Raw genomic sequence first — 21,687 nt, 5'->3', positions numbered from 1 at the left:
GATTTTATTGTCTCTTTGAATGGCACAGCTCAACCTCTAGTTAGGGCATATACCTCCTTACGTTTTTAAATAGCATTTCATATTCATTCATTAACAAAAAAAGCTTTTATTTTTTTAGAGCACTTTTAGGTTTACACAAAACTGAGAGTACAGTACAGACATATCCCATATCCCTCCCGCCCAGACACATGCATAGCTTCCCCCATTACCAACATCCCCCACGAGAGTGGTACATCTGTTACAAGAGATGAATCTGCATGGTTTGATAAATTAAGTTTATTATTGTTCAAGAAAATAGTGGGACTTTAAAGAACTGTGCAATTGTGGAAGCATCTCTGTGTAACTAATCTCAGGAAGGCAGAAGGCTGAAGAAGAAATGACTGGGGCCACATAAAAGCTAAACTGCCACATAAAAGCTAAACTGCACTGAATAAAGCATACGCTGTACCAGTCAATGTACTGACAGTACCTTAAATAATTTCACGTAAACTTCCCAATAACTCCAGTTGGAGCATCATCTCCACTTTGAGATAAGACAGCCAACTCAGACAGGCTAAGTAAGTTGTCCAAAGTCACTCAGTTAGAAAGATGACAGAAGCTGGCAGCCTGAACGGAGCCTAAGCTTTTAACCTCTGCACCAGGCAGGGTCTTGAATGGCGGTAGACCTCTGAAGCCATAGCAGACAGATGTGGCATAATAGAGAGATTAAATATACCATAGTATATTTAATGGACGTTTAGAAGTGTGAATGGAGGTTTAGAAGATTCTCAAGGAGAGGAATAAATAAATAACCTCATTAAGTCTGATTATACAGCCCAACTTTAGGAAGACAATTTGGTCCATACTGTGTTTAATGACCTGAACCGGGGGCAAGTGAAGTCAGTGGTATCAATTAAGAAGCAGTGGCCAGGTGTGGTGGCTCACACCTGTAACCCTAGCACTTTGGGAGGCCGAGGTGGGCGGATCACGAGATCAAGAAATCAAGCCCATCCTGACCAACATGGTGAAACCCCAGCTCTACCAAAATACAAAAATTAGCTGGGCATGGTGGCGTACGCCTGTGGTCCCGGCTACTTGGGAGGCTGAGGCAGAACTGCTTGAACCCAGGAGGCGGAGGTTGCAGCGAGCCGAGATCGCGCCACTGGACTCCAGCTTGGTGCCTGGCGAAAAAGCTAGACTCTGTCTCAAAAAAAAAAAAAAAAAGTAATAAAGGAGTCTATGTAACTTGAAATGCTTCAAAGCTAAGAACTTGCTGAACGGAGACTACAACACAGCCTCCTGATACTCTCCTCCCCAGGGAATTTTCTTTCCATTGAACCAAGATGCCAAAGATTTGTGAATAAGAAATTGGTGACCTATGTATCACAACCAAACACATTTACCCACTATCTAGTAGAATAATGTTTTCTAAACTGTGTTAGATGAAGAACCACCATGCAGGGTGCCAATAAATGCTGCTGAACCTGAGCTGGACAGAAAATCTAACAGATGTGCTGGGACTGCCAGCAAACGCCCCAGCCTCCTCTTGGAAAACTGAACAGCCCAATTAGATCTGCCTTGGAAAGAAAAGAAAAAGAAATTCTGGGGACTCTCAAACACCTGGGTTGTTTCCTTCATTAAACAAGCATTACACTTTGAGTTTCAAACACTTAACTATACATGTGATGCTACAATTTTCACGCTTACCACAATTAGCTCAGCAATTGAGAATTATTTTATGGGGGTTTCCAAAGGAGCTTAGAATGTGGTGTGAGTGGGAGTGGAGCGTGAGTGAGAAATGTTAGGTGAGAAACAGAAAAATTCCTTTACCATACAAATATTTGGAGCCAAGCACTGAACTCTTATGTTTCAACTTTACTGCACTTAACTCTTAAGGCCATACCTTAAGGATATAGATCTAAAATGCATCCCTTCACGTCAGTCATAGCTATTCTGCTAGTAGTTTATGACTTCTCCAGATACAGTAGAAAGAATAATGACCCCTCCCCCTACAAAGACATCCACATCCTAATCTCTAGAATTTATGAATGTTACCTTCCATGGCAAAGGAGAATTAACCTGCAGGTGGAATTAAGATTGCTAATCTGCTAATTTTTTTTTTTTTTTTTTTTTTTTTTTTGAGATGGAGTCTCACTCTTGTCACCCAGGCTGGAGTGCAGTGGCACCATCTCAGCTCACTGCAACCTCCACCTCCAGGGTTCAAGCAATACTCCTGCTTCAGCCTCCTGAGTAGCTGGGACTACAGGCACATGCCACCACCATACTCGGCTAATTTTTGTATTTTTAGTAGAGACAGGGTTTCACCATGTTGGCCAGGCTGGTCTCAAACTCCTGACCTCAGATGACCCACCCACTTTGGCCTCCCAAAGTGCTGGGATTACAGGCGTGAGCCACCATGCCTGGCCCAGCTGATCTTAAAATAGAGATTATCTTGGATTATCTGGAGAGGCCAATGTAATCACAGAGATCTCAAAAGCAGAAGATGAGGGGCCTGGCCCCGTGGCTCACATCTGTAATCCCAGCACTTTGGGAGGCCAAGGCCAGAGGATCACTTGAGCCCAGGAGTTCAAGAGCAGCCTGGGCAACATGGCAAAACCCCATCTCTACCACACACACCAAAAAAAAAAAAAAAAAAAAAAAAAAAAAACTTAGCTGTAGTCCCAGCTATAAAGAGGATTACTTGAGCCCAGGAGATTCAGCCTTCAGTGAGCTGAGATCATGCCACTGCACTTCAGACAGAGCAAGACCCTGTCTCAAAAAACTACAACAAAACAAACCAAAAAACCCAAAAAACAAAAAAGCAGAAGACAGAAGCAGAAGAGATGCTAACAGGCAAGGAAGAGATTCTCCCACTAGCTATAGAAAAGAACACAACTTCACCAACACCTTGATTTTAGACCAGTGAGAGCCCATCTGACTTCTCGCAGCCCTAAGAACACATTTCTGATGTTTTACGCCACTAAATTTGTAGTAATGTGTTACAACAGAAAGTAATAAACTAATATACAAGGCTTCTTCTAGTCCTTGAATTTCAGAAAAATTTTGACATCAGTAATTGCTACTAAAATGACCCTGTAACTCAGGACACTGCCAGTCTTGTGAACTGTTTGGTATTACTCCCTAGGAAGAAAAATACAGAAATTGAGAGTTTATTTGTATATAATCCAATTTTATGTCTGCTGAGTTTAATTATTAAAAATTTAGGCATGTAATTTTATTCCATTTCATTTACCTATAACTTTATGGTATTTTACAAAAGTACTGGCTGAGACAAATGGAGATTTTTACTTTTTAGAAAATGACATTTACAAAAGAGAGGCGAAGAGCTGACAAGTTGTATCACTTCAAGTTCAGAAAGTCATTCACCACCCAGCCATTAAATTAACAAATGTTTATGAAGAGGCTTGTACTCCAGACAGCAAGCTCGAAGCTAGAGCTACTGTTTACAACAAGACTCAGCAAAGCGCTGCCTCTCCGTGCGAGTCTCATTCTCCTTAGCGTCCCAGGAATCGCCCTAGACCGCCTACCTAGCAGCGCTCCCCGCTGGTTACCCTCCCACCAGCATTCAGCCCAAGTAAGACGCGCGCAGTGTGGATAGACCTGGTCCAGTACGCAAATGCGACATAACAGGTCAACAAAAGGAAGAAAAACACCAAGCAAGGATCCTAGGGGCCAAGGGCTGAGCCACAAACGCATCACAACTCCAGAAAACCGGGTCTCGGCCACGGTTCCCAGCCCTCTGCTACGCCACGCTCCGCCCCGACTCCCGGCCCCGCCCACCGCGTCGTAGGCGTATTTCCCGCGACTCCCTCTCACCTGCCGGGGCTCCGCCTTCTGCAGTACATCCAAGTGCCGCTCCAAAGCGCTTGCGAAGCCGCCTAGGCGCTTCTTAGGCTCTGTGGCATCGGAGCTCCCACTTTCGGATCCGCTGTCAGTCCCTACGCCCCGAAAGGGCCTAAAGAAGAGAAACATTCGCGGAAAATGTCTCTCGGCAGCCACAGCACGGGTCAGACACAGCGCCGCCATGACTGCTTTACTTCTGACCTTTGACCTCCCGCCGCAAGCGCGCGGGTCACGAGGCGGAGCGACGTGAGGTCCGCCCACCGGCGGAGGAGCTCAGACGGCCAGCGGGGCGTGGTGTGCCTTGTGTCTTGGAGTGGCGTGGGACTGGAGAGACGCTAAAGTTGATGGGCTAAAGAGTTGCAAAGGGGCCCGGTAAGTTTTGCCTTGGAAGTGCGTTTAACTTGCAGGAATTTCGCCTTCCTGGGCATCCTTTGGTCCACATTCTACAGTAAATTCTGTTAATTCAACGTTCGCTGTTCTCCCGCCTGGGCATCCCGCCTACATGGCCGCCTAGCTGCTAGCACTCGAATTTGGGGTCTTCACTCAAATATGAGGGTCTCCTTGATTGCCCTATTTAGAATTAGAAGCCCAGAGGCTGACTCTGGCACCTCTGTTTTTTTCAGTACCATGTAGCACTTTCTAATATGCCACATGTTTATATATTTAGTATTTAGGGTCTACTCCCAACTTTAAATAATATTTAATAATATTTAGTGTCTACTCCCAACTTTTTAAACTTTGAAAGGTGGAACTTTGCTGTGAGATTTTTGGCACTGGGCACAGAGTGGGGCTTACAAAACATTTGCAAAACCCTGAATCCAAGTTTGTCCGTTGCCACTTCTGCGGCCAGTCCACTCACGCTACCAAAATAGCAGTTTTTCTGAGGTGTTTTGGCACCTCTAGATACCTATTATCTAACTTCTCCTAGGAGTTCAGAAGTTTTGGAATATGTGTCAGTATTGTACCACCATATGCCCCCACCCTCACTCTGGATTTTCTTTCCCTTTTCTCCTGTAGTGTTAATTCCCAAAATTTACCCACCCTGTTCAAAACTGAGCCTAACACCATTCTTGAGGAAGTGTTTATTAACTGTCCGTCTATCTTTGACCCAGAAGTTTAATATTAATCCACAGTTTTATTTTGGTGGCACACACATTTCCAGTTCATTTGCAAGTACTTCAAGAGAAATAATGTTTATGATCACAGACCCTATTTTAAGAATGCCTTGACTATGGATTTTAAGCTTTGCTTATGCTCTCTAATGGTACGGACACTGTAAGAACACGAAATATACTGATCTCCGAAGGGTGCACAATCGTATGAATCACATAAAATTATTACTAGCTAACTGTATGGTAGTCCTTAGAAGTGTAGTTAAGGGGCCTACAATAAATTCTCCAGGTGGGTTCTCCCTCTTGACAGTTAAAACTGTTTATCTCCCGAGACTGTTAATACAGCTAGTGCTCGACTTAGGACCACGGTCGGGACCGCGGGCCGGTCGTAACACGATTTGGCCGTAAGTTGAGTAGCCTATATGTACAGTTGAAATGGTGCACGCGGAGATGGTAGTGCTGCCGGAAGCTGGTCCGCACTGTCGCACGCCTACCTGGGCAACGTTTGCGCTGCCAGACGCGGAGCAGTCGTGGCTAGCGGTTGTGGTAGTAAAGGCGATTGTGGTAGTAAAGTCGAATGGTCGTAAGTTGCATAGGTGGTAAATCGATCAATACCTGTAGACTCTTGCCTAGAGCAGTTTAGCATTATTCTCAATGGATGTTACTACTACTTTTTTTCCGGAGAAAGTGTGGTAAATTGTAAAGAGCCTGGCCAGTGGCCTTCAAGAACCCTCAGTCTGACTGGGCAGGGTGGCTCACACTTGTAATCCCAGCACTTTGTGAGACTGAGGAGGGAGGATTGCTTGAAGTTAGGAGTCTGTGAACAGCCTGGGCCATAGCAAGAACTGGTGTCTACAAAAAAACTGAAAAATTAGCCTGGTGCATGCCTGTAGTCCTAGCTACTTGGGAGGCTGATGGGGGAGGATCACTTGAGCCCAGGAGTTTGAGGCTACAGTGAGCTATGTCCCTGCCACTTCATTTCAGTATGGGGGAAAGTGCAAAACTCAGGCCTCTTTAAAAACACACACCAGGTGTGGTGGCTCACACCTGTAATCCCAGAACTTTGGAAGGCTAAAGGGGGCGGATCACCTGAGGTAGAGATCAGCCTGGCCAACATGGTAAAACCCCGTCTCTACTGAAAATACAAAAATTAGCTGAGCATGGTGACAAATGCCTGTAATCCCAGCTACTTGGGCAAGAGAATCACTTGAACCTGGGAGGCGGAGGTTGCAGTAAGCCAAGATTGCACCACTGCACTCCAGCCTGGGCGACAGAGTGAGACTCCGTCTCAAAAAAACCGTTAGGTTTGTATCAGATGGCTTCAAGTTTGGCCTTAATTCTGTCTAGTAGAGGATCAGAAGCACCAAATGAGAGGGACTGAGTAAAGAACTGAGCAAGTCAACAAGGGGATGTCTGCACACTTTCTCCTTGCCTATACAAGTGCCAAGAGTAGCATCCCCTGTAATAATGATGTTTTCACATATGGCATCTTAAGGATTCTGATCCTGCTCTAACCACTCCTTGCCTTACTAAATATACAGGCCTAGCTGGGCAGCAGTGCACACCTTTAGTCTACTTGGGAAGCTGAGGTGGGAACATCACTTGAGCTCAGAAGTTTAACACCAGCCTTGGTAACACAGTTAGACCCCATCTCAAAAAGGCCAAGTAAAGTGAACAAAAAATAGTTCCAGTCTACTGCTAAGTTCAAGCCTAATACTTTACATCTATTGGCTATGGTCTTATCGATAAAATGGTGACACCGCCACACACCTGAGTAGAGTTAAAGGTAATGAGTGTAAAATGCCTGGGCACTTAATGAGTAGTAGCTATTGGTGGCTAGGTGGAGGTAACCATGAATTTACTAGAAATTCATGCCTCAACCATGTGTGCAAACCTAAAAGAAAGGATAGTGTCACAGGGTTCTCAGGGTGTCGCTTCACCAGTTGGAAACTTCCATGGCTGGCAGTGCCTCTGGAGTTGTGCTTGTGCCTGCTGGGCTTCTTACTGCCCACTCTCCGGCTGGCTGCACTCAGCTTGTGCTGCCCGCCCAGATCCCATGCCTACCAAGGGCGAGCCAGGCATGGGTTGGTAAGGGATGAGTGAGCAAGTAAATTCAGGGTCCAGCCACTGCACCCAGCCAGGCACACTGGCCGCTGTGGCAGGGTGGGCGGCTATAGGCACCGGCTCTGTGCAAGGCTGTAGCTCGACCAGGTGGACCACAAGTAGCTTCTGCTGCAGGTACCAGTGTCTAGGCAAGAGAAACGGGGTGAAACCCAAAGGCTCAGAGATTCCAGGAACCGCAGAGCCCCAAAGAGGGTGTTACAGCATGTCACAGCCCTGGCTCAGGGAGACCCAAGGTGTGGGTTCCCAAAAGGGCCACAGCTCTTCTCATGCCTGCAGCGTGGTGACCAGAGTTGGGGGTAGGGAGTTGGAGGGGACATAGTGGGGGGTTGTTTCAGCCAATCTGTGTTATAGCTCTTTCAGTCCCACAACCCACTCCACCCCATGGCTCCTCAGCTGGCCTGGCCATGCTGCCTCCTGTCATGTGGGGCAGCTGCCTGGAGCCAGTGATAGGCAGGAAGGCTACAGTGTTACAGCAGCTCTGGCTTTGGGAATCCCAGGGTCTGGGTCCCCAGAAGGGTCACCACTCTTCTCCTGCAGTCTGGGAAGCCTTGACAAGGCAGCCAGGAACATGTTATAGCTCCTTTCACTCCTGCCATTCAGCAGGTCCCGAATTCTTGTCCTGTATCTAGGAAGAATAAGGTTACTGTAGGGTGAGCAAGGCAGAGAAGAGCTTTATTGAATGACAGAACAGCACTCAGGAGACCCAAAGTGGTCCTTGTTACAGGCAGGTTGTCCTGATGACTGTCATATCTGGCTGAGTCTGGAGTTTTTACGTGCTTAGAATGGAGGAAGGGTGGACCTGGGAAAAGCACCATCCAATTGGCTGCAATGCATTAATATGTCGAGTTCTCGCTCTGGCTTGTGGGCTCTACCTAAAACTGGCAGCCTGGCCTCCAGGCTTCAGGCTGTCCCTGGCTTGAAGGTGGGGTTTCAACAGGAACCTGCCTCCTGCCACCATCAACCTTTCATCCACAGCACCCAGGTTGTCCACACCAAGCTACCCTCACCCCCTGGCCACCCTCCCATGCTCATTGGTGCCCAAAGTCTGGAGGGGACCAAGGTAGCAGGGACCTGGCACGTCAGCGCCACCCTGAGCATGCACCCAGGTTGTGACAGCACCCAAGCTGAGCCACAACTTTGCTTCACACAGGAGCAGGCACTGAGAGCAAGGAGAGGCCAGGGAGCAGGAGCAGGCACTTCCAAGCTTGTAGGGGCAGGGGGCTTCCCAGTCCCCCAAGGGCACAGGGATGCTTGGGTCCAGAGCTGTGGCTAGGCGGCTGCAGCTGTGTTCAAGAACACAAGCTCCCGCCCTACCGACATGGTAAGGCAGGGCTCCTGCTAGGATCACCTGTTCCCTGTCCCTACCGGCTCTCAAAAGCATGCAGCCCCAGCCATGCTTTCCTTCCTGCAGCTGGTGTCCTCACAGCGGCTGCTCAAGGTGGGCCACCACCATCAATAGGTCTGGAGATGCAGGTTGGGAAGCTATTAGTATCACTCTAACAATAGTTATTTCACTCATAGAAATGATAAGATCATTAAGGGGATCATGTAGAAGATGACAACAGACAGGCAATAGCATTTAAGGAGTTGGAAGAATTCTAATGCTAAAAAAATAGTCAAAATGGAAAATAAGAACAGAGAATTCTAGAAACCAAGAGAAACTTTAAAGCATGTTGAATTAGAGAGTAGTAAAGTGAAAGATCATGTCCATTTACAAATGTTCAAACAAAATTGTGTTTGGCTTTTTCTATATGATAGAAAAACCACCAAATAATCAAACTACCAACCAACCTCAGTAAGTAATATGAAAACTACATGAGAGCTAGCAAGAATTTTAGTTGCCAAATAGCATTTATTTAAGTACAAAATCCTGGCAGGTGATAGCACATGCAGACCCTACCCTCTGAGGACTTACTAAAAGCGAAAAGCCCTTGGTTCATTTTGAGTCAGAACAATACAGAAATTATGAAACCTTAAAACACTCCAGCTCCGAAAAAGCAAAAGAAAAAAAATTATGAAATCTAAGGTGTGCAGGTTTACTTAAAAGTGATAATGTTTTATATTAACTGTGGCCCACACAGGGTCTCTCTAATTCAGTGAAAATAGGACAGTCACTGAAAATAAGGACTAATAAATGGCCAAATGTTTCCTCACTATGGGCAAAAATGTGATTTTTCATCTGTGCTTTAAAAGCTGTAAGAAAAACACCTGGCTGGGTGCGTGCCTGTATTCCTAGTTATTTGGGAAGCTGAGGCAGGAGGATTCCTTGACCCCCAGGAGTTGGAGGTCAGCCAACTCTAAACAAAAACATCATTCTGACAAATGACCTTCTGTAGGATCTCTTTGGGCACATATGCAGCAAGCGGTCATTTAATAAATGCCTTCTGGTAGCCAGAATGTAGCTGCTCATGGCTCTAAGTATCACATCCAGAACATGAAGGGTTTGGAGAGAAGTTGCATAATGGACTGTGCCCCTTTCCTCAACGGACAGGTAATGTATACAAAAGAACCCATACCCAAATTATAGAATTTTTATTATTTTCCAATACTATACAAAAAATAGACAGTGTGTATATGTTAACAGATCCAGAAACAGTCCAAATTAAATGTGTTTTTTTTTTTTTCTATTTCAATGACTCTAAGTTGCTAAGGTGATAATCCAGTTATGAGTTCTATTCCCTTCCACTGATTACTTGGCTCTCATAATAGGAATTCTTGCTTTATTTCCCACCAACTCCATAAATTGACATTTCTTTTTGTAAGAGGGGGCTATTTTCTTCTACATTTGAGCCCTTACATCTGTGAGAGTTCATAAGTATCTGAGATTTCATTCTCTTGCTATTTTCTTACAGTGTCAAACATGAGAGAGGAACCAGGAACTCTTTCTCGTATTCTACTAATTACTATGTTTCTCATTCCCTAAGTGTCTGAATTCATAATATTGAATCTGCCACAACCACCTTTTTGAGTATTTCTAAATTCTTATTTTTTTCCTAAATCCATCCTCACTCCTTTTAATACTTCTTTTAAGGGGCAGAGTACTTTACAGTAGATTTTTTGTTTTTTAGATTAAGCATAGGAAGATGTCTAGAAAAGTGACAGTCTTCTCAAATATCTTATTTCACAGCCATCCCCAGTACTCAACTTCATCCACTCACCCGCCTTTCCACTCCCATTTCTCACTTTTCCCTGTTTGGGCAGAAAAGAGACTTGAGGGTATTTTACTCAACTAAAGAAATTGCCACTTTACTCCATTTTGCTTGCTGAAAAATTAGTAACAGGATAGAATGCTCAAGAAACAATGTGATCAAAAGAATATGTTTGGATTTAAAAAAAAAGACTGGTAGAAAAAATAATTTAACAGTTAATGTTGAGTAAGCACAATATTTCTACAGAAAGACAGACTTCTGCAGATTCACTTCTCTGAGATAATGCTTCAACAGCCTGTGCCTTAAAGCCCTTATTTAGAATATGTTAATATGATACCATTAAGCAAAAATTTAAAGTGGATAATTTTTTTAAAATCCTTTTTTTTTTTTATTTTTTTTATTTTTAAGTGTAGAATCCAGTTGATTCTGTAATACAACAAGCTGTTTCCAGACCACTGGTCTCATAATAAATATTGAGACCTATACTACTGATAGACAGAATTTATTAAGCTTTTCACATGTGATAGCACATAGTTTTAATTGCATCCAAAGTACTAACAAAAGCTCTAGCAATCAAGAATGACAGCATGTTATAACAATCAACACTTGTGGCTTTTAAAATTTGGTTTTCATAAGGTAATTTATACTGAAGTAAATCTAGCCATGCTTTCAAAAAATGCTTTAGGTCACTCCAAGCTTGGCAATTAACATTTGGCATAAACAACAATAAAACAATCACAACTTAATAAATAACAAATATAACATTGTAGGCCATAAACATATACAGTATAAGGAAAAGATGGTAATGTTGAATAAGTAGTTATTAGACTGGAATACCTTGGCCTCTATGCAAATATGTCTAGAGACTTTGATTCACTCAGCCCTGACATTCAGTTTTCAAAGTAGGGGACGGGTTCTACGCTATCATTTTACAATTTCCAACACATTGAAAACAAATAAGTAGAAAATGAATAGTTGATTTTTATTGATGCATTACATCCTCAAGAGTTATTACCAACCCCTCCGTATAAAAAATTTTCAAGTTATATTAGTCATATAACTTGGTGTGCTTATTTTATATAGTGCTAAATGGATTAAATGAAGACAACAATGGTTTCCCTAATGTGATTGATATTGTCATTTTTACAAGCTTCTAGATCTAAACCTTCAGGCTTTTGAACCGAACATTGATGAGAGTGTTCATAGTTCAACCTACTGATCATACAGTATGCTTGATTCAGAATGTTATTTTGACGAAATTAAAATTTTAACCTGGTAAAAAATAAGTTGATATAAGTGGTGTAATATACAATACACTGAAATGGTTACTGTCACAAATGGTCATAAATAAGGAGTACGAAGTTCCACTGTCAAGTCACCTAGAAGTCTGATTACATATTGTTACTTAGAAAACTATAATAAATTGGATATACAGCTGTTTACTTCAGTCTGGTATCTTCAACCAAAATATGTACCTTATACCAAAACAGTGCTTATTCCAAAGTATTTTTTGTAGCTGCTAGTTCTTCCCTTGGAGTAAAGAAAATAAACCCAAACTTTTAATTACCGGGATTCAGAATATTTAAGAAAACAATTTTAGTTAAGAATCAAATACGCAGAGATTCAAAGAAGGAAAAAAGGAAATGTTATAGAAGACAAAGGCCAAACTGGCATCCCAGATCTAGAGCAATTTTGTAAAGCAGGAAAACAACTATGACAATCTGCAGCATCTTAGATCATTCTAGTGAGTGTCCCAGGTACTATAATTGTTTTTATAATGGTGTTTCCTAAATAAAGGAACGTAAATGTACGCTAAAGGGTGTGTTTCCCAAGAATAGAGGTGAAGATATTTTCATTTTGTTTAACCCACAAACTATTTGGTCAAAGGAATATGTAAAGCTAAATAAAAGCACATCTGGTAGAAATTCATGGCAATGCATGTTGACAAGATGTGCTTGGATCTTGCTTGCAGCATCTGGCAGTGGTTAGCAGAACAAAGGTAGGAATCTCACAGGCTCTCCTGTGTCTGTTCTGGAAGAGGCTCCGTGGTGGTGGCACTAGCATTTGCAGCCGAATTCAAGACTTCTCCAAAATCACCACCAGCAGGCTTGGTTCCCCCTACTTTAGACTTTAAAAAAGTTCAAAAAAGGGAAAAACATTATGAAACATAAAACTAGCTGATTCTGCATAAAGTAACTCTACTTTTAAGAACGAACAAATCAGCAACCTTATAGCTCAGTGATTATTATATATGTATGGAATTTCATATTGTTGTAATGTTCAGTGTGGTTTTATAGTAAAACTCATGCATTCTCCTTTGCTGAAATATTCAGATTGGTAGACTCTACCCCCTCCTCCTTTAACCCCCATCTGCTCTTTGTTCTTCATAGGGAAGTCTAAGAACTTTGTAAAGCCGATTTATTCTAAAGTACCTAGTGAACTCTCTTTATACTTGTATAACATTTTGTATTGCATCAAGTTGCTCATTTAGCTACACTCATTCAAGAAATGTTGAATACAACATAAGAAATATATATATATATTTTTCTCAGTTACAGTATAAGCTTTCTAACCCTTCACTACTTAAAGTGTGGTTCAAGGACTTACAGACTCAGCATTACCTGGGAGCTTATTAGAAATGCAGGATCTCAGATACTCTTTATATCCCACCCAACTCCAGCTACAGAATTGAAATCTGTTCTTGAACAAGATCCCTGAGTGATTCATGTGCACACTGTAGTTTGGGAGGCACTACTCTAACCTATCTGGCCTCAAATTTTGTCATAAGCATTTATTTGAATATATCTGCCTTGCATTTGTATAATACTTTTTCAAAACCCTTACACATCACTTCATCTTTTTCAATACTAACGTGTATATGCCCTCTCACTGTTACACTGTCCAATAGGACAGCTAACATTAAGAAACCAGTCAGTGACCATGGAGGCAGGAAGCTCATAGTGGGTTTGAACTTGACCTTGCCCTTGGCTCAATCTTAACTGAATGGTCAGAGACCCCTTATTTTCACTCTCATTCTTTTTGGTCTGCCATCCAAAAATTGTTTGGGAAATTTGAATAATGTGTGTTCATTGTTTATTAAATTTATTACCGCACATTCCTTAATTATAGTATCAAAACTCCTTGCAATTCAACATGTCTATAACTGAACTCCTCCCCACAACTAGCCCCGTCTCTAATCTTTTTTAAGACTTTATACAGCAGTAGCACCTACCTAGCTGCCCCAGCCTGACATCTGGAGTTGTCCTTGATTCTCATTCAACTTGTTCTACATCCAATCAATCTTTTTTCCCCTGTCATTTCTCATGTCTAAATAGCTCTAGACTTGGTCCCACTACACCACCTTAATTCATTCTCCATCATCTTTGGCTTGGATTATAATTCCCTCCTTCCAAGTACTCTGCCTGTCTCCAATCATTCTCCCCTTTGATGTGCAGGGCAGCCAGTGATCTTTCTAAAATGCATAGAAGAAAGTACCACTTGGGTTGTTTAAAACCCTTCAATGGCTTCACATTGCCCCAAGTTCAAACTCTGCAACGTGGCCTGTGCATCCCTCTAGCTTTATCTCCTGCTCAATATCCTACAGCACAGGAAGTTCTTGGTGGTCCTCAAAAGGGCCCCCAAACTTCAAACATTCCCTTCAACCTAAAATCCTCTGTTTACATTACTGAGCCCTCTAAGAGGCCTTCTCTGACCTTCTCTCCCACCAAGCCAGGGGAACTTTCTGCTACTCGTCCTTGTCGCACCCACAACTTTGCATGTCAGAACCCTTACCTCGCTTTTAGGTACATCTTGCAGAAGGGGCCCATGTCTCACTTACTCACTGTGGTAACTCTGGTGCCTAATACTCATTGCCTGGCACATGGCAAATGCTCAGTAATCACAGATGAATGAATCAACCCAAAATCTAAATGGACCTCATGTATAATTAAATACAATGTAATTTAACAAAATTATATCCTCAGCGTATACCTATATTTTACAGCTTCCTTGGGATATACTTGGGGTATCTGTTTAATACACTATGCTTTTTTTTTTTTTTTTTTTTTTTNTTTTTTGGAGACAGAGTATCTCTCTGTCACCCAGGAGTACACTGGAGTGCAGTGGCATGATCCCACTGCAACCTCTGACTCCTGGGCTCAAGCGATCTTCCTACCTCAACCTCCCAAGTAGCTGGGACTACAGGTATATGCCACCACATCAGCTAACTTTTGTATCGTTTTTGGTAGAGAGGGTTTTTGCCATGTTGCCCAAGCTGCTCTCAAATTTCTGGACTCAAGTGATGTCTGCCTCAGCCTCACAAAGTGCTGTAATTACAGGTGTGGGCCACTGCACCCAGCCAACATACTGTATGTTTTTAAATTACATTTTTTAATCTGAATAGTGCCTCGTTATATTTTAAAGCAGATTTTGTTACCATTTATAGAATCTAAATATATTCAGGAGAGTATATAGCAAGTGACCTAGAAGTTTCTACTCATGTCCAATGTCAAAAACACGTAAGATTCCTGGTTTTCCAATTTGCCATTTCAAAAATTAATGCTTGGGGCAGATTTCAAGGAGGGGCTTTAACAGCCTAACAATATTGAGAACTGAATTATAGTAATCCTTTACTTCTTGTAACTACAGTTTGCTTTCAAATATATGACTTGGGACTAAGAAAAATAAAGTAGGTCTCTTGAAATGACATAGAAGAATGACTCTTACATATATTTTTACTCATCAAATGAGTATTGAGCGACATGCCAAGGACTGATCTAAGCCTTTGATGAGTATCAGTGACCAGAACAAGGTCCCTGCAATCATGGCTCACAGAGCATCATGCTAGTTAGGCCTGAATGAAAAAGCTGTAGAACTGTGTGTGTACAGTGTAACTCTTCTGAAAAACATTCATATGTCTGCATGCAAACAGAAAAGGTGTGTACTAATGTTTACATGTTCAAGAAAAAAATGATCCAGATGACTGTAGAGTATTTTATTTCAATAAATGAACCCTGCTTTTAAAAGATACGTTTCGTGACTCAAAGTTCTGAAAGACTAAACTGAATATTAGTTTTCAAACTAACTGATAAGAAAACATGGCCGGGCGTGGTGGCTCACGCCTATAATCCCACCACTTTGGGAGGCGGAGATGGGTGGATCACGAGGTCAAGAGATCAAGACCATCCTGGTCAACATGGTGAAACCCCATCTCTACTAAAAATACAAAAATTAGCTGGGCATGGTGGCACATGCCTGTAGTCCCAGCTACTCGGAAGGCTGAAGCAGGAGAACTGCTTGAACCCAGGAGGTGGAGGCTGCAGTGAGCCGAGATCGCGCCATTGCACTCCAGCCTGGGTAACAAAGAGTGAAACTCTGTCTCAAAAAAAACAAACAAACAAACAAAAAAACACTTAAGATACTAGTTTTAATCCTTAAAATATTCCCCCATAATTATCAGAGTTAGGGAGTAATAAAAATATAGGTTTTTATCAAATGCCCATCGATGACAGACTGGACAAGGAAAATGTGGCACATATGTACCATGGTATACTACGCAGTTTGTGTCATTTGTTAGGGACATGGATGAATCTGGAAACCATCATTCTCAGCAAACTGACACAGGAACAGGAAATCAAACACCACATGTTCTCACTCATGGGTGGGTGTTGAGCAATGAGAACACATGGACACAGGGAGGAGATCATCACACACTGGGGTCTGTTGCGGGGGGAAGGGGAGAGACAGCGGGGGGTAGGGAGGTTGGGGAAGGAGAACATGGGGAGAAATGCCAGATATAGGTAACAGAGGGATAGAGGCAGCAAACCACATTGCCATGTATGTACATATCCAACAATCCTGCATGTTCTTCACATGTACCCCAGAACCTAAAGTGCAATAAAATATATATAATATATATATATATTTTTAAAAACCTTCAAAAAATAAAAGAAAATATGGGTTTTATAGAAACTCTGTAGAGGGTCGGGCAGTAGATGGGAACTAGACAAGCTTTTACATTGCTTGTGATCCTAAGAGTTGATAATTTTACAGCTTTGAATATAATCTCAAAGATAATATAATTTACAAATCAATAAAGCTAATTATTATGGAGAAATGTTCATCTCCATTGAAATCGAAGAAATCAAAAAAGAAAAACAGTGAATCATAAATGATGATGGCATCATTATAATAATATCCAACAATTGAGGACTGAACAAACAATATCCATTATAGGTAATATACAAGCAGCCATTGCACATAATATTGAAAGAGAATACTTACTGATACAAGAAAATGATAATGATGTATGGCTACTTCTTTTTTAAAGCATAACAGCATAATACTACATACATATATCACTGTCTGAGTGGTAAGACCAATTTTTTTGTTTTCTTTCTTGTGCCTCCTATATTCTTGATAATTGTTGACAAGAAAGTTATATTAAATTTTGTCCAACTACAAAGGTACTTGAATAAAGCAAAATGCAGCACATATTTCTTAAATGCCACATTTCCTTTCAGCGTGTGGCATGCTGTCATGCGACAGCATACACTAAAATGGTATTCAGTGCATACCACCTTAAATGTCTACTAGTAACATAAAGAGTAAAGTTCTTTACATTCTTTAGACATTTTTAAAAAGAAATATTAATGTAAATGATGTACCCACACCAAAGTTAATTAAGACACCAGGTAATGTATCAAAAAGACCCTGTTCATCTCTCTACTTGCCTTTAAGTTTTCAACCTTTTCTTCAAATGATTTGAAAGTTGGGGAGTTTCTACAGAGAGAAAAGAAAAATAGTAAAATTACAAATACTGAAAAAAAAATCCAACTAATTTGAAAACATCATTGATTATATTTCTCTTCAACATTATTCTCAATCGGCAAAACAACAGACATAATTATCTGTATCATATATGTGCAGGTACATACAAGTATTTATATTGTAGGATTCTAAATTTCTGATCTAATTTTTAAGAGTATGCATTTGATTCCATGAATAGGGCCAGTCTCAGACATAAGTAATATAGATATAGTCAAGTATGTGTGTAAGGAGAGGGAACAAAGCCGGGTAAAATAGCAATTCTGTCACTTCACCAACCAACTTGTCATGGTACAAGAAAATGCCATTAGATCAGTTTAATTTTGGTTAAGGTACTATGCTCTAAAACTCCTATTTTGATTCACATCTTCCCTAGTAGAATTTCTACATGAACACACATCACCCAAGTGAAATTCACAAGCCTATGAGGTTCAATATCAAGGAGCAGCATAATAGACAGGGAAAGCAGGGACCAAAAGGAAGGGGGAGGAGCCTAGAAACAGCTTTGCCTACTTCACAACGCTGCCCTAAAGGATGAGGAGAGCACACTGAGCCCACAGGACGTTCATTCATCCATGTACATTCACATCTATCCATATTAATTAAGGAGGATCATAGTGCCTTTGTCTCTCACAAAGGCGCTTCGGAAACAGGGTTTCCAACACTATTATCCTATCCAACTGACCTTGAATATCCTTTCTACTACCAAGTCGAAAAATGCAAAGAAGGGAAAAGAGGTTTCTTCCTTCCCATGGTAGTGATGGCAGAGCAGTTAAGACAACAGCTCTCCAGGTGTGTCCCCAAACCAGCTGCTGTGGCAGCTATCAGGAAGTCATGAGCAATGCCAATTTTCAGGTCCCACCCCAACTCTACAGGATCAGAGACTCTAGAGGCAGGGCCCAGCAAGCAGGGGTTTCACGAGCACTCTAAGTGATTCTGATGGACACTGAAGTTTAAGCCAAGCACAGATAGTTAAAAATCCCCTATCTCTCTAGAGACGTTAGGTGAGGTAATATGATTTGCAAGTGCTAATGAAAGCAGATAGTAGAATTAAATCATAGTTGGCTCCAAATGTCACAGGGATGAGGGAAGTGAAAATGGGAAGGATGGAGAAAAGGAGAGTATAACGCGAATGCAGACAGAGGTGCCGGCACAAGAGAAGGTTTGTTAACAAGCACTGCTCCCTTTGTGAAGTAAACAGATTTCAGACAGGAAACAAAGGTTTACAAAATAAAACATAAATCATTCTTTTTTCAAAAACAAAATAAAAACATTTCATGGATCTCTTGTACTCATCCCAACATCAGAGAAAGTGTAGCTGAAAACTGATATAGTGTTAAACACAGCTTGTTTCAAGGGGAATTCTAGTTTCCTAATTCACAACAGTTCAAGTTAAACACCTAAATTTAAAAAAAAATAAAGCATAAGACCAACTACATTTCATAAAAACATACTTTACCTCATAGCAGGCATGCTAATTGAATGCTGAATGGAGCGTATACTAAGAGGCAGCATTAAAAAGAGATAGAAATAAGGTTAGTATAGTGGTGCTTCGACATTATTAAAAGCTGACAAAACTTAGCTTCCCAGAACCTTTATTCTTTTGGCACCAGGAAGAATTACCTACTTTTTGAGGTGGAGGGGATCAAAGTTATTCCAACATAATTTACTTTTATTCAGGAACCAATTAATTTCCAGGAGTTACTAGAGCTAACAATATCACCTTGGATTTTTACAGCACTTTGAAAACTAAAGTGCTTTCACCTACAGCTGTAAGACATACAGAAGTTAAATTACCCTAGGTCACAGCAGAATCAAAATAGAACTTGGGTCTTAATTCAATGTTTATCACCTCCCCTCAAAAATGAAGCGTGCACACACACACATACACACACACAAGCAAGGCCAGGGAAGGGCTCCTAGTAAGACAGGGAGGCAACTGCCCACTCAAGGACAATGTGGTTCACTGACCACCCAGGTTCAAGACTATCTACTCTTAGCCTTCTCCAATCGAGACCACTTCATGAGAGTGCCCTCATTCCTAGGCTCATAAAATGATTGTATTCTGCTGATACTGTTACTATCATACTATAATAGTTTGACCACTAGCACGACTTTGGTAAATAAACTTTCCTGTATAGGTTCAAGGTATTAATTCTCAGTTATATTTAAATATTTTGTGTGCTTACGATTTTCTTTTCTTAAAGAATCATTTGTTACAAATGATAACATGTCTTCAGTGTAGCTCCTCATCTAGTTTTACATGGACAATGACTGTGATATACATGCTGGCAATCTGTGTAATCAAGATTATCAATGAAATATTTAAACATCTTTGTACTTGATGTCTTACGTAACAGAAAAAGATGCATGTAACTCAGCATTCTCTCTAGCTTACAATGGTGGTCAATACACAGGGTATAAGACAATAATAATCTATTCTGGAGGAATTTGATTTTTCTTTTTGTACTTGGATCTTTCAAAGTGTATTGATCCCAGTCCCTAAATTTACAAAACAAGAAGTCTAAGTATCACCTGTCCTTCCTCAGGCCCTTCTGCTGAAGCTGTCTGGAATAGTCACATTGCCACAAACCACCTTCTACCATTACCAATATGATAACTTGATCAGTGGAGAACCGCTAACCTCCCAGTGGCCTACAAATTGTTTGGAAGGTATGAAAAAATGAAGAGGTGAAGACAATTAAGACTCTTATCCTAGCATGTTGTAATCAAGACACTAAGCTGCTGGACACTTAGACGTTGAAGAGGTTCTGGGGGACCAGGTGAAAGCTGAGAGCATGCAGAGGAAACCAGTTCCCAAAGAAAGAATTGAATCTAAACAGAGAGAGGTAGAGAAAATGAAGTCAGGAGAGGTGATCACACAGGGAATCCAGCATGATGGGAGAGGAGTAGCTTTCTTGGTTTTGTTCCTATAATCAAAACTCTTCATTAGAACATTCATTTTGGCAGAAACTGCCAAAAAAGATGAGTAATCGCCAAATATGTGATAAATTCCTTGTCCATGGGACCTACACATTAAATTTGATAGTATCAACAAAATGAGGAAACCGGTGCATAGCATAGTGCAAATTTCAGAATTTCACAGCTAAGTCTAGTCACTGTCCCTAAGAACCCCTGTAAAATATCACTTTCTCCAGAGTGGACTCACTGGGCTCTATACCACTTACATCACTTTCTCCAGAGTGGACTGGTGGGGCTCAATACCACTTACATCACTTTCTCCAGAGTGGACTGGCTGGGCTCTATGCCACTTATATCACTTTCTCCACTGGGCTGTATGCCACTTACATCACTTTCTCCAGAATGGACTGGCTGGGCTGTATGCCACTTATATCACTTTCTCCAGAATGGACTGGCTGGGCTGTATGCCACTTATATCACTTTCTCCAGAGTGGAGTGGCTGGGCTCTATGCCACTTATATCACTTTCTCCAGNTATGCCACTTATATCACTTTCTCCAGAGTGGAGTGGCTGGGCTCTATGCCACTTATATCACTTTCTCCAGCAGTGGACTGGCTGGGCTCTATACCACTTTACCCAGCACATACCTATTAAATATGTTTCAGTGAAACACACAAAAAAAATCAGGATAAGCTGATTCTTACTAACTACTTTCCAATCTCATACTGCATTACTTTTACTTTGAAAAAGTCATTTTATTAAAACAGCTAAATGGCATTTTTAAAAATCCTTGTTTCTCACACTAAGGAAAATGATCAGAAAAAGAAAGAAGCCAAAGAGAAAGGCACTTGGGTTCAACTGAAGCGCCAGCCTGCTCTACCCAGAGAAGAGAAGCACACTGTGAGAACCAATGGGAAGGAGCCTGAGCTGCTGGAACCCATTCCCTATTAATTCATGGCGTAATATGTGTTAATAAAAGACCTCTGGACTATAAAAATGTTTCTCTTCATTCAGTAGAAGTGTGGTGTCCTTGCAACAAATTATTCAATTGGTTAGAAAATCGCCATTTATTAGAAAATGGCCAAATCATTCAATTGGTTAGAAAAGATATTATGTATGAAATATCTGTACTGGTTTGAAGACAGTCCCATTAAATCATCAAGGAAGAAATAATTTACAAAAAAAATTTTTAAAGTCCTTGTTTCTAACATAGTTATCTGATCCTTTCATCCCTAATACTAATAAGAGGGGAGGGGGTAGAGGGAGGAGAAGGAAGTAGCAGCAGGGGAGAAGGAGAAGGGAGAGGTCATGGCTAATGTGTTGGAATGCTTACTATGTACCATGCACGCTTTTCAGAGCTATCAATGTAATATTATTCCACTTTGCCCTCACATGATCTCTTGATGTCAGTGATCACAGCAGCTACTGTCCAAAGTAACTGCTGAACAATGTCCAGAGGGGCAATGTCTTAAACCACCACTGCTCTGGGGAGGCCCAGGAGGACAGTGCAGGCTCCAGGACTAGGCATGCTTGGTTCCAGTCCTGATGATCAGCCACTTAACACCTGCTGTGCAACCCTGGGGAAGTCACTTAATCTCTCTATGGCTCAGTTTCCTCATCTGTAATATCAAAACAATAACAGCACCTACTTCTGGGGTACTGTGTTCTCGCTGGGCTTATAAACGTTAATAATTGTTATTATAACACATGAC

At 41.4% G+C, this 21,687-nt stretch overlaps 1 protein-coding gene and 1 long non-coding RNA gene across 13 annotated transcripts in view; one reads left to right on the top strand and one right to left on the bottom strand.

The window, feature by feature from the left end:
• Window positions 1-21,687, bottom strand: part of TPD52 (tumor protein D52) — a 241,043-nt gene that overhangs the window by 104,931 nt on the left and 114,425 nt on the right. For 6 of the 12 annotated variants that reach the window (XM_037736084.1, XM_037736085.1, XM_017521866.2 and 3 more), the window contains 3 exons: window positions 18,513-18,554; window positions 16,960-17,008; window positions 9,596-12,356 (listed from right to left, as the gene is read on the bottom strand). In XM_037736084.1, the coding sequence (XP_037592012.1) occupies window positions 12,237-12,356; window positions 16,960-17,008; window positions 18,513-18,554 (211 nt within the window). In that variant the 3' untranslated portion in view covers window positions 9,596-12,236. Of the gene's footprint in view, window positions 1-3,816; window positions 12,357-16,959; window positions 17,009-18,512; window positions 18,555-21,687 lie in introns of those variants that run through there. The other 6 variants (XM_037736086.1, XM_017521868.2, XM_017521863.2 and 3 more) reach the window with 4 other exon arrangements.
• Window positions 4,050-20,967, top strand: LOC108299523. Its single transcript, XR_001823002.2, has 2 exons — window positions 4,050-4,215; window positions 20,783-20,967. It is a non-coding gene; the product is annotated as an uncharacterized LOC108299523 (long non-coding RNA).

Source organism: Cebus imitator, unplaced genomic scaffold, assembly GCF_001604975.1.
Source record: "Cebus imitator isolate Cc_AM_T3 unplaced genomic scaffold, Cebus_imitator-1.0 Scaffold22, whole genome shotgun sequence".
NCBI classification, from domain to species: Eukaryota; Metazoa; Chordata; class Mammalia; order Primates; family Cebidae; genus Cebus; species Cebus imitator.
The sequence above is the reverse complement of the archived record's forward strand: the minus strand, read 5'-3'. Positions and strand labels throughout refer to the sequence as shown.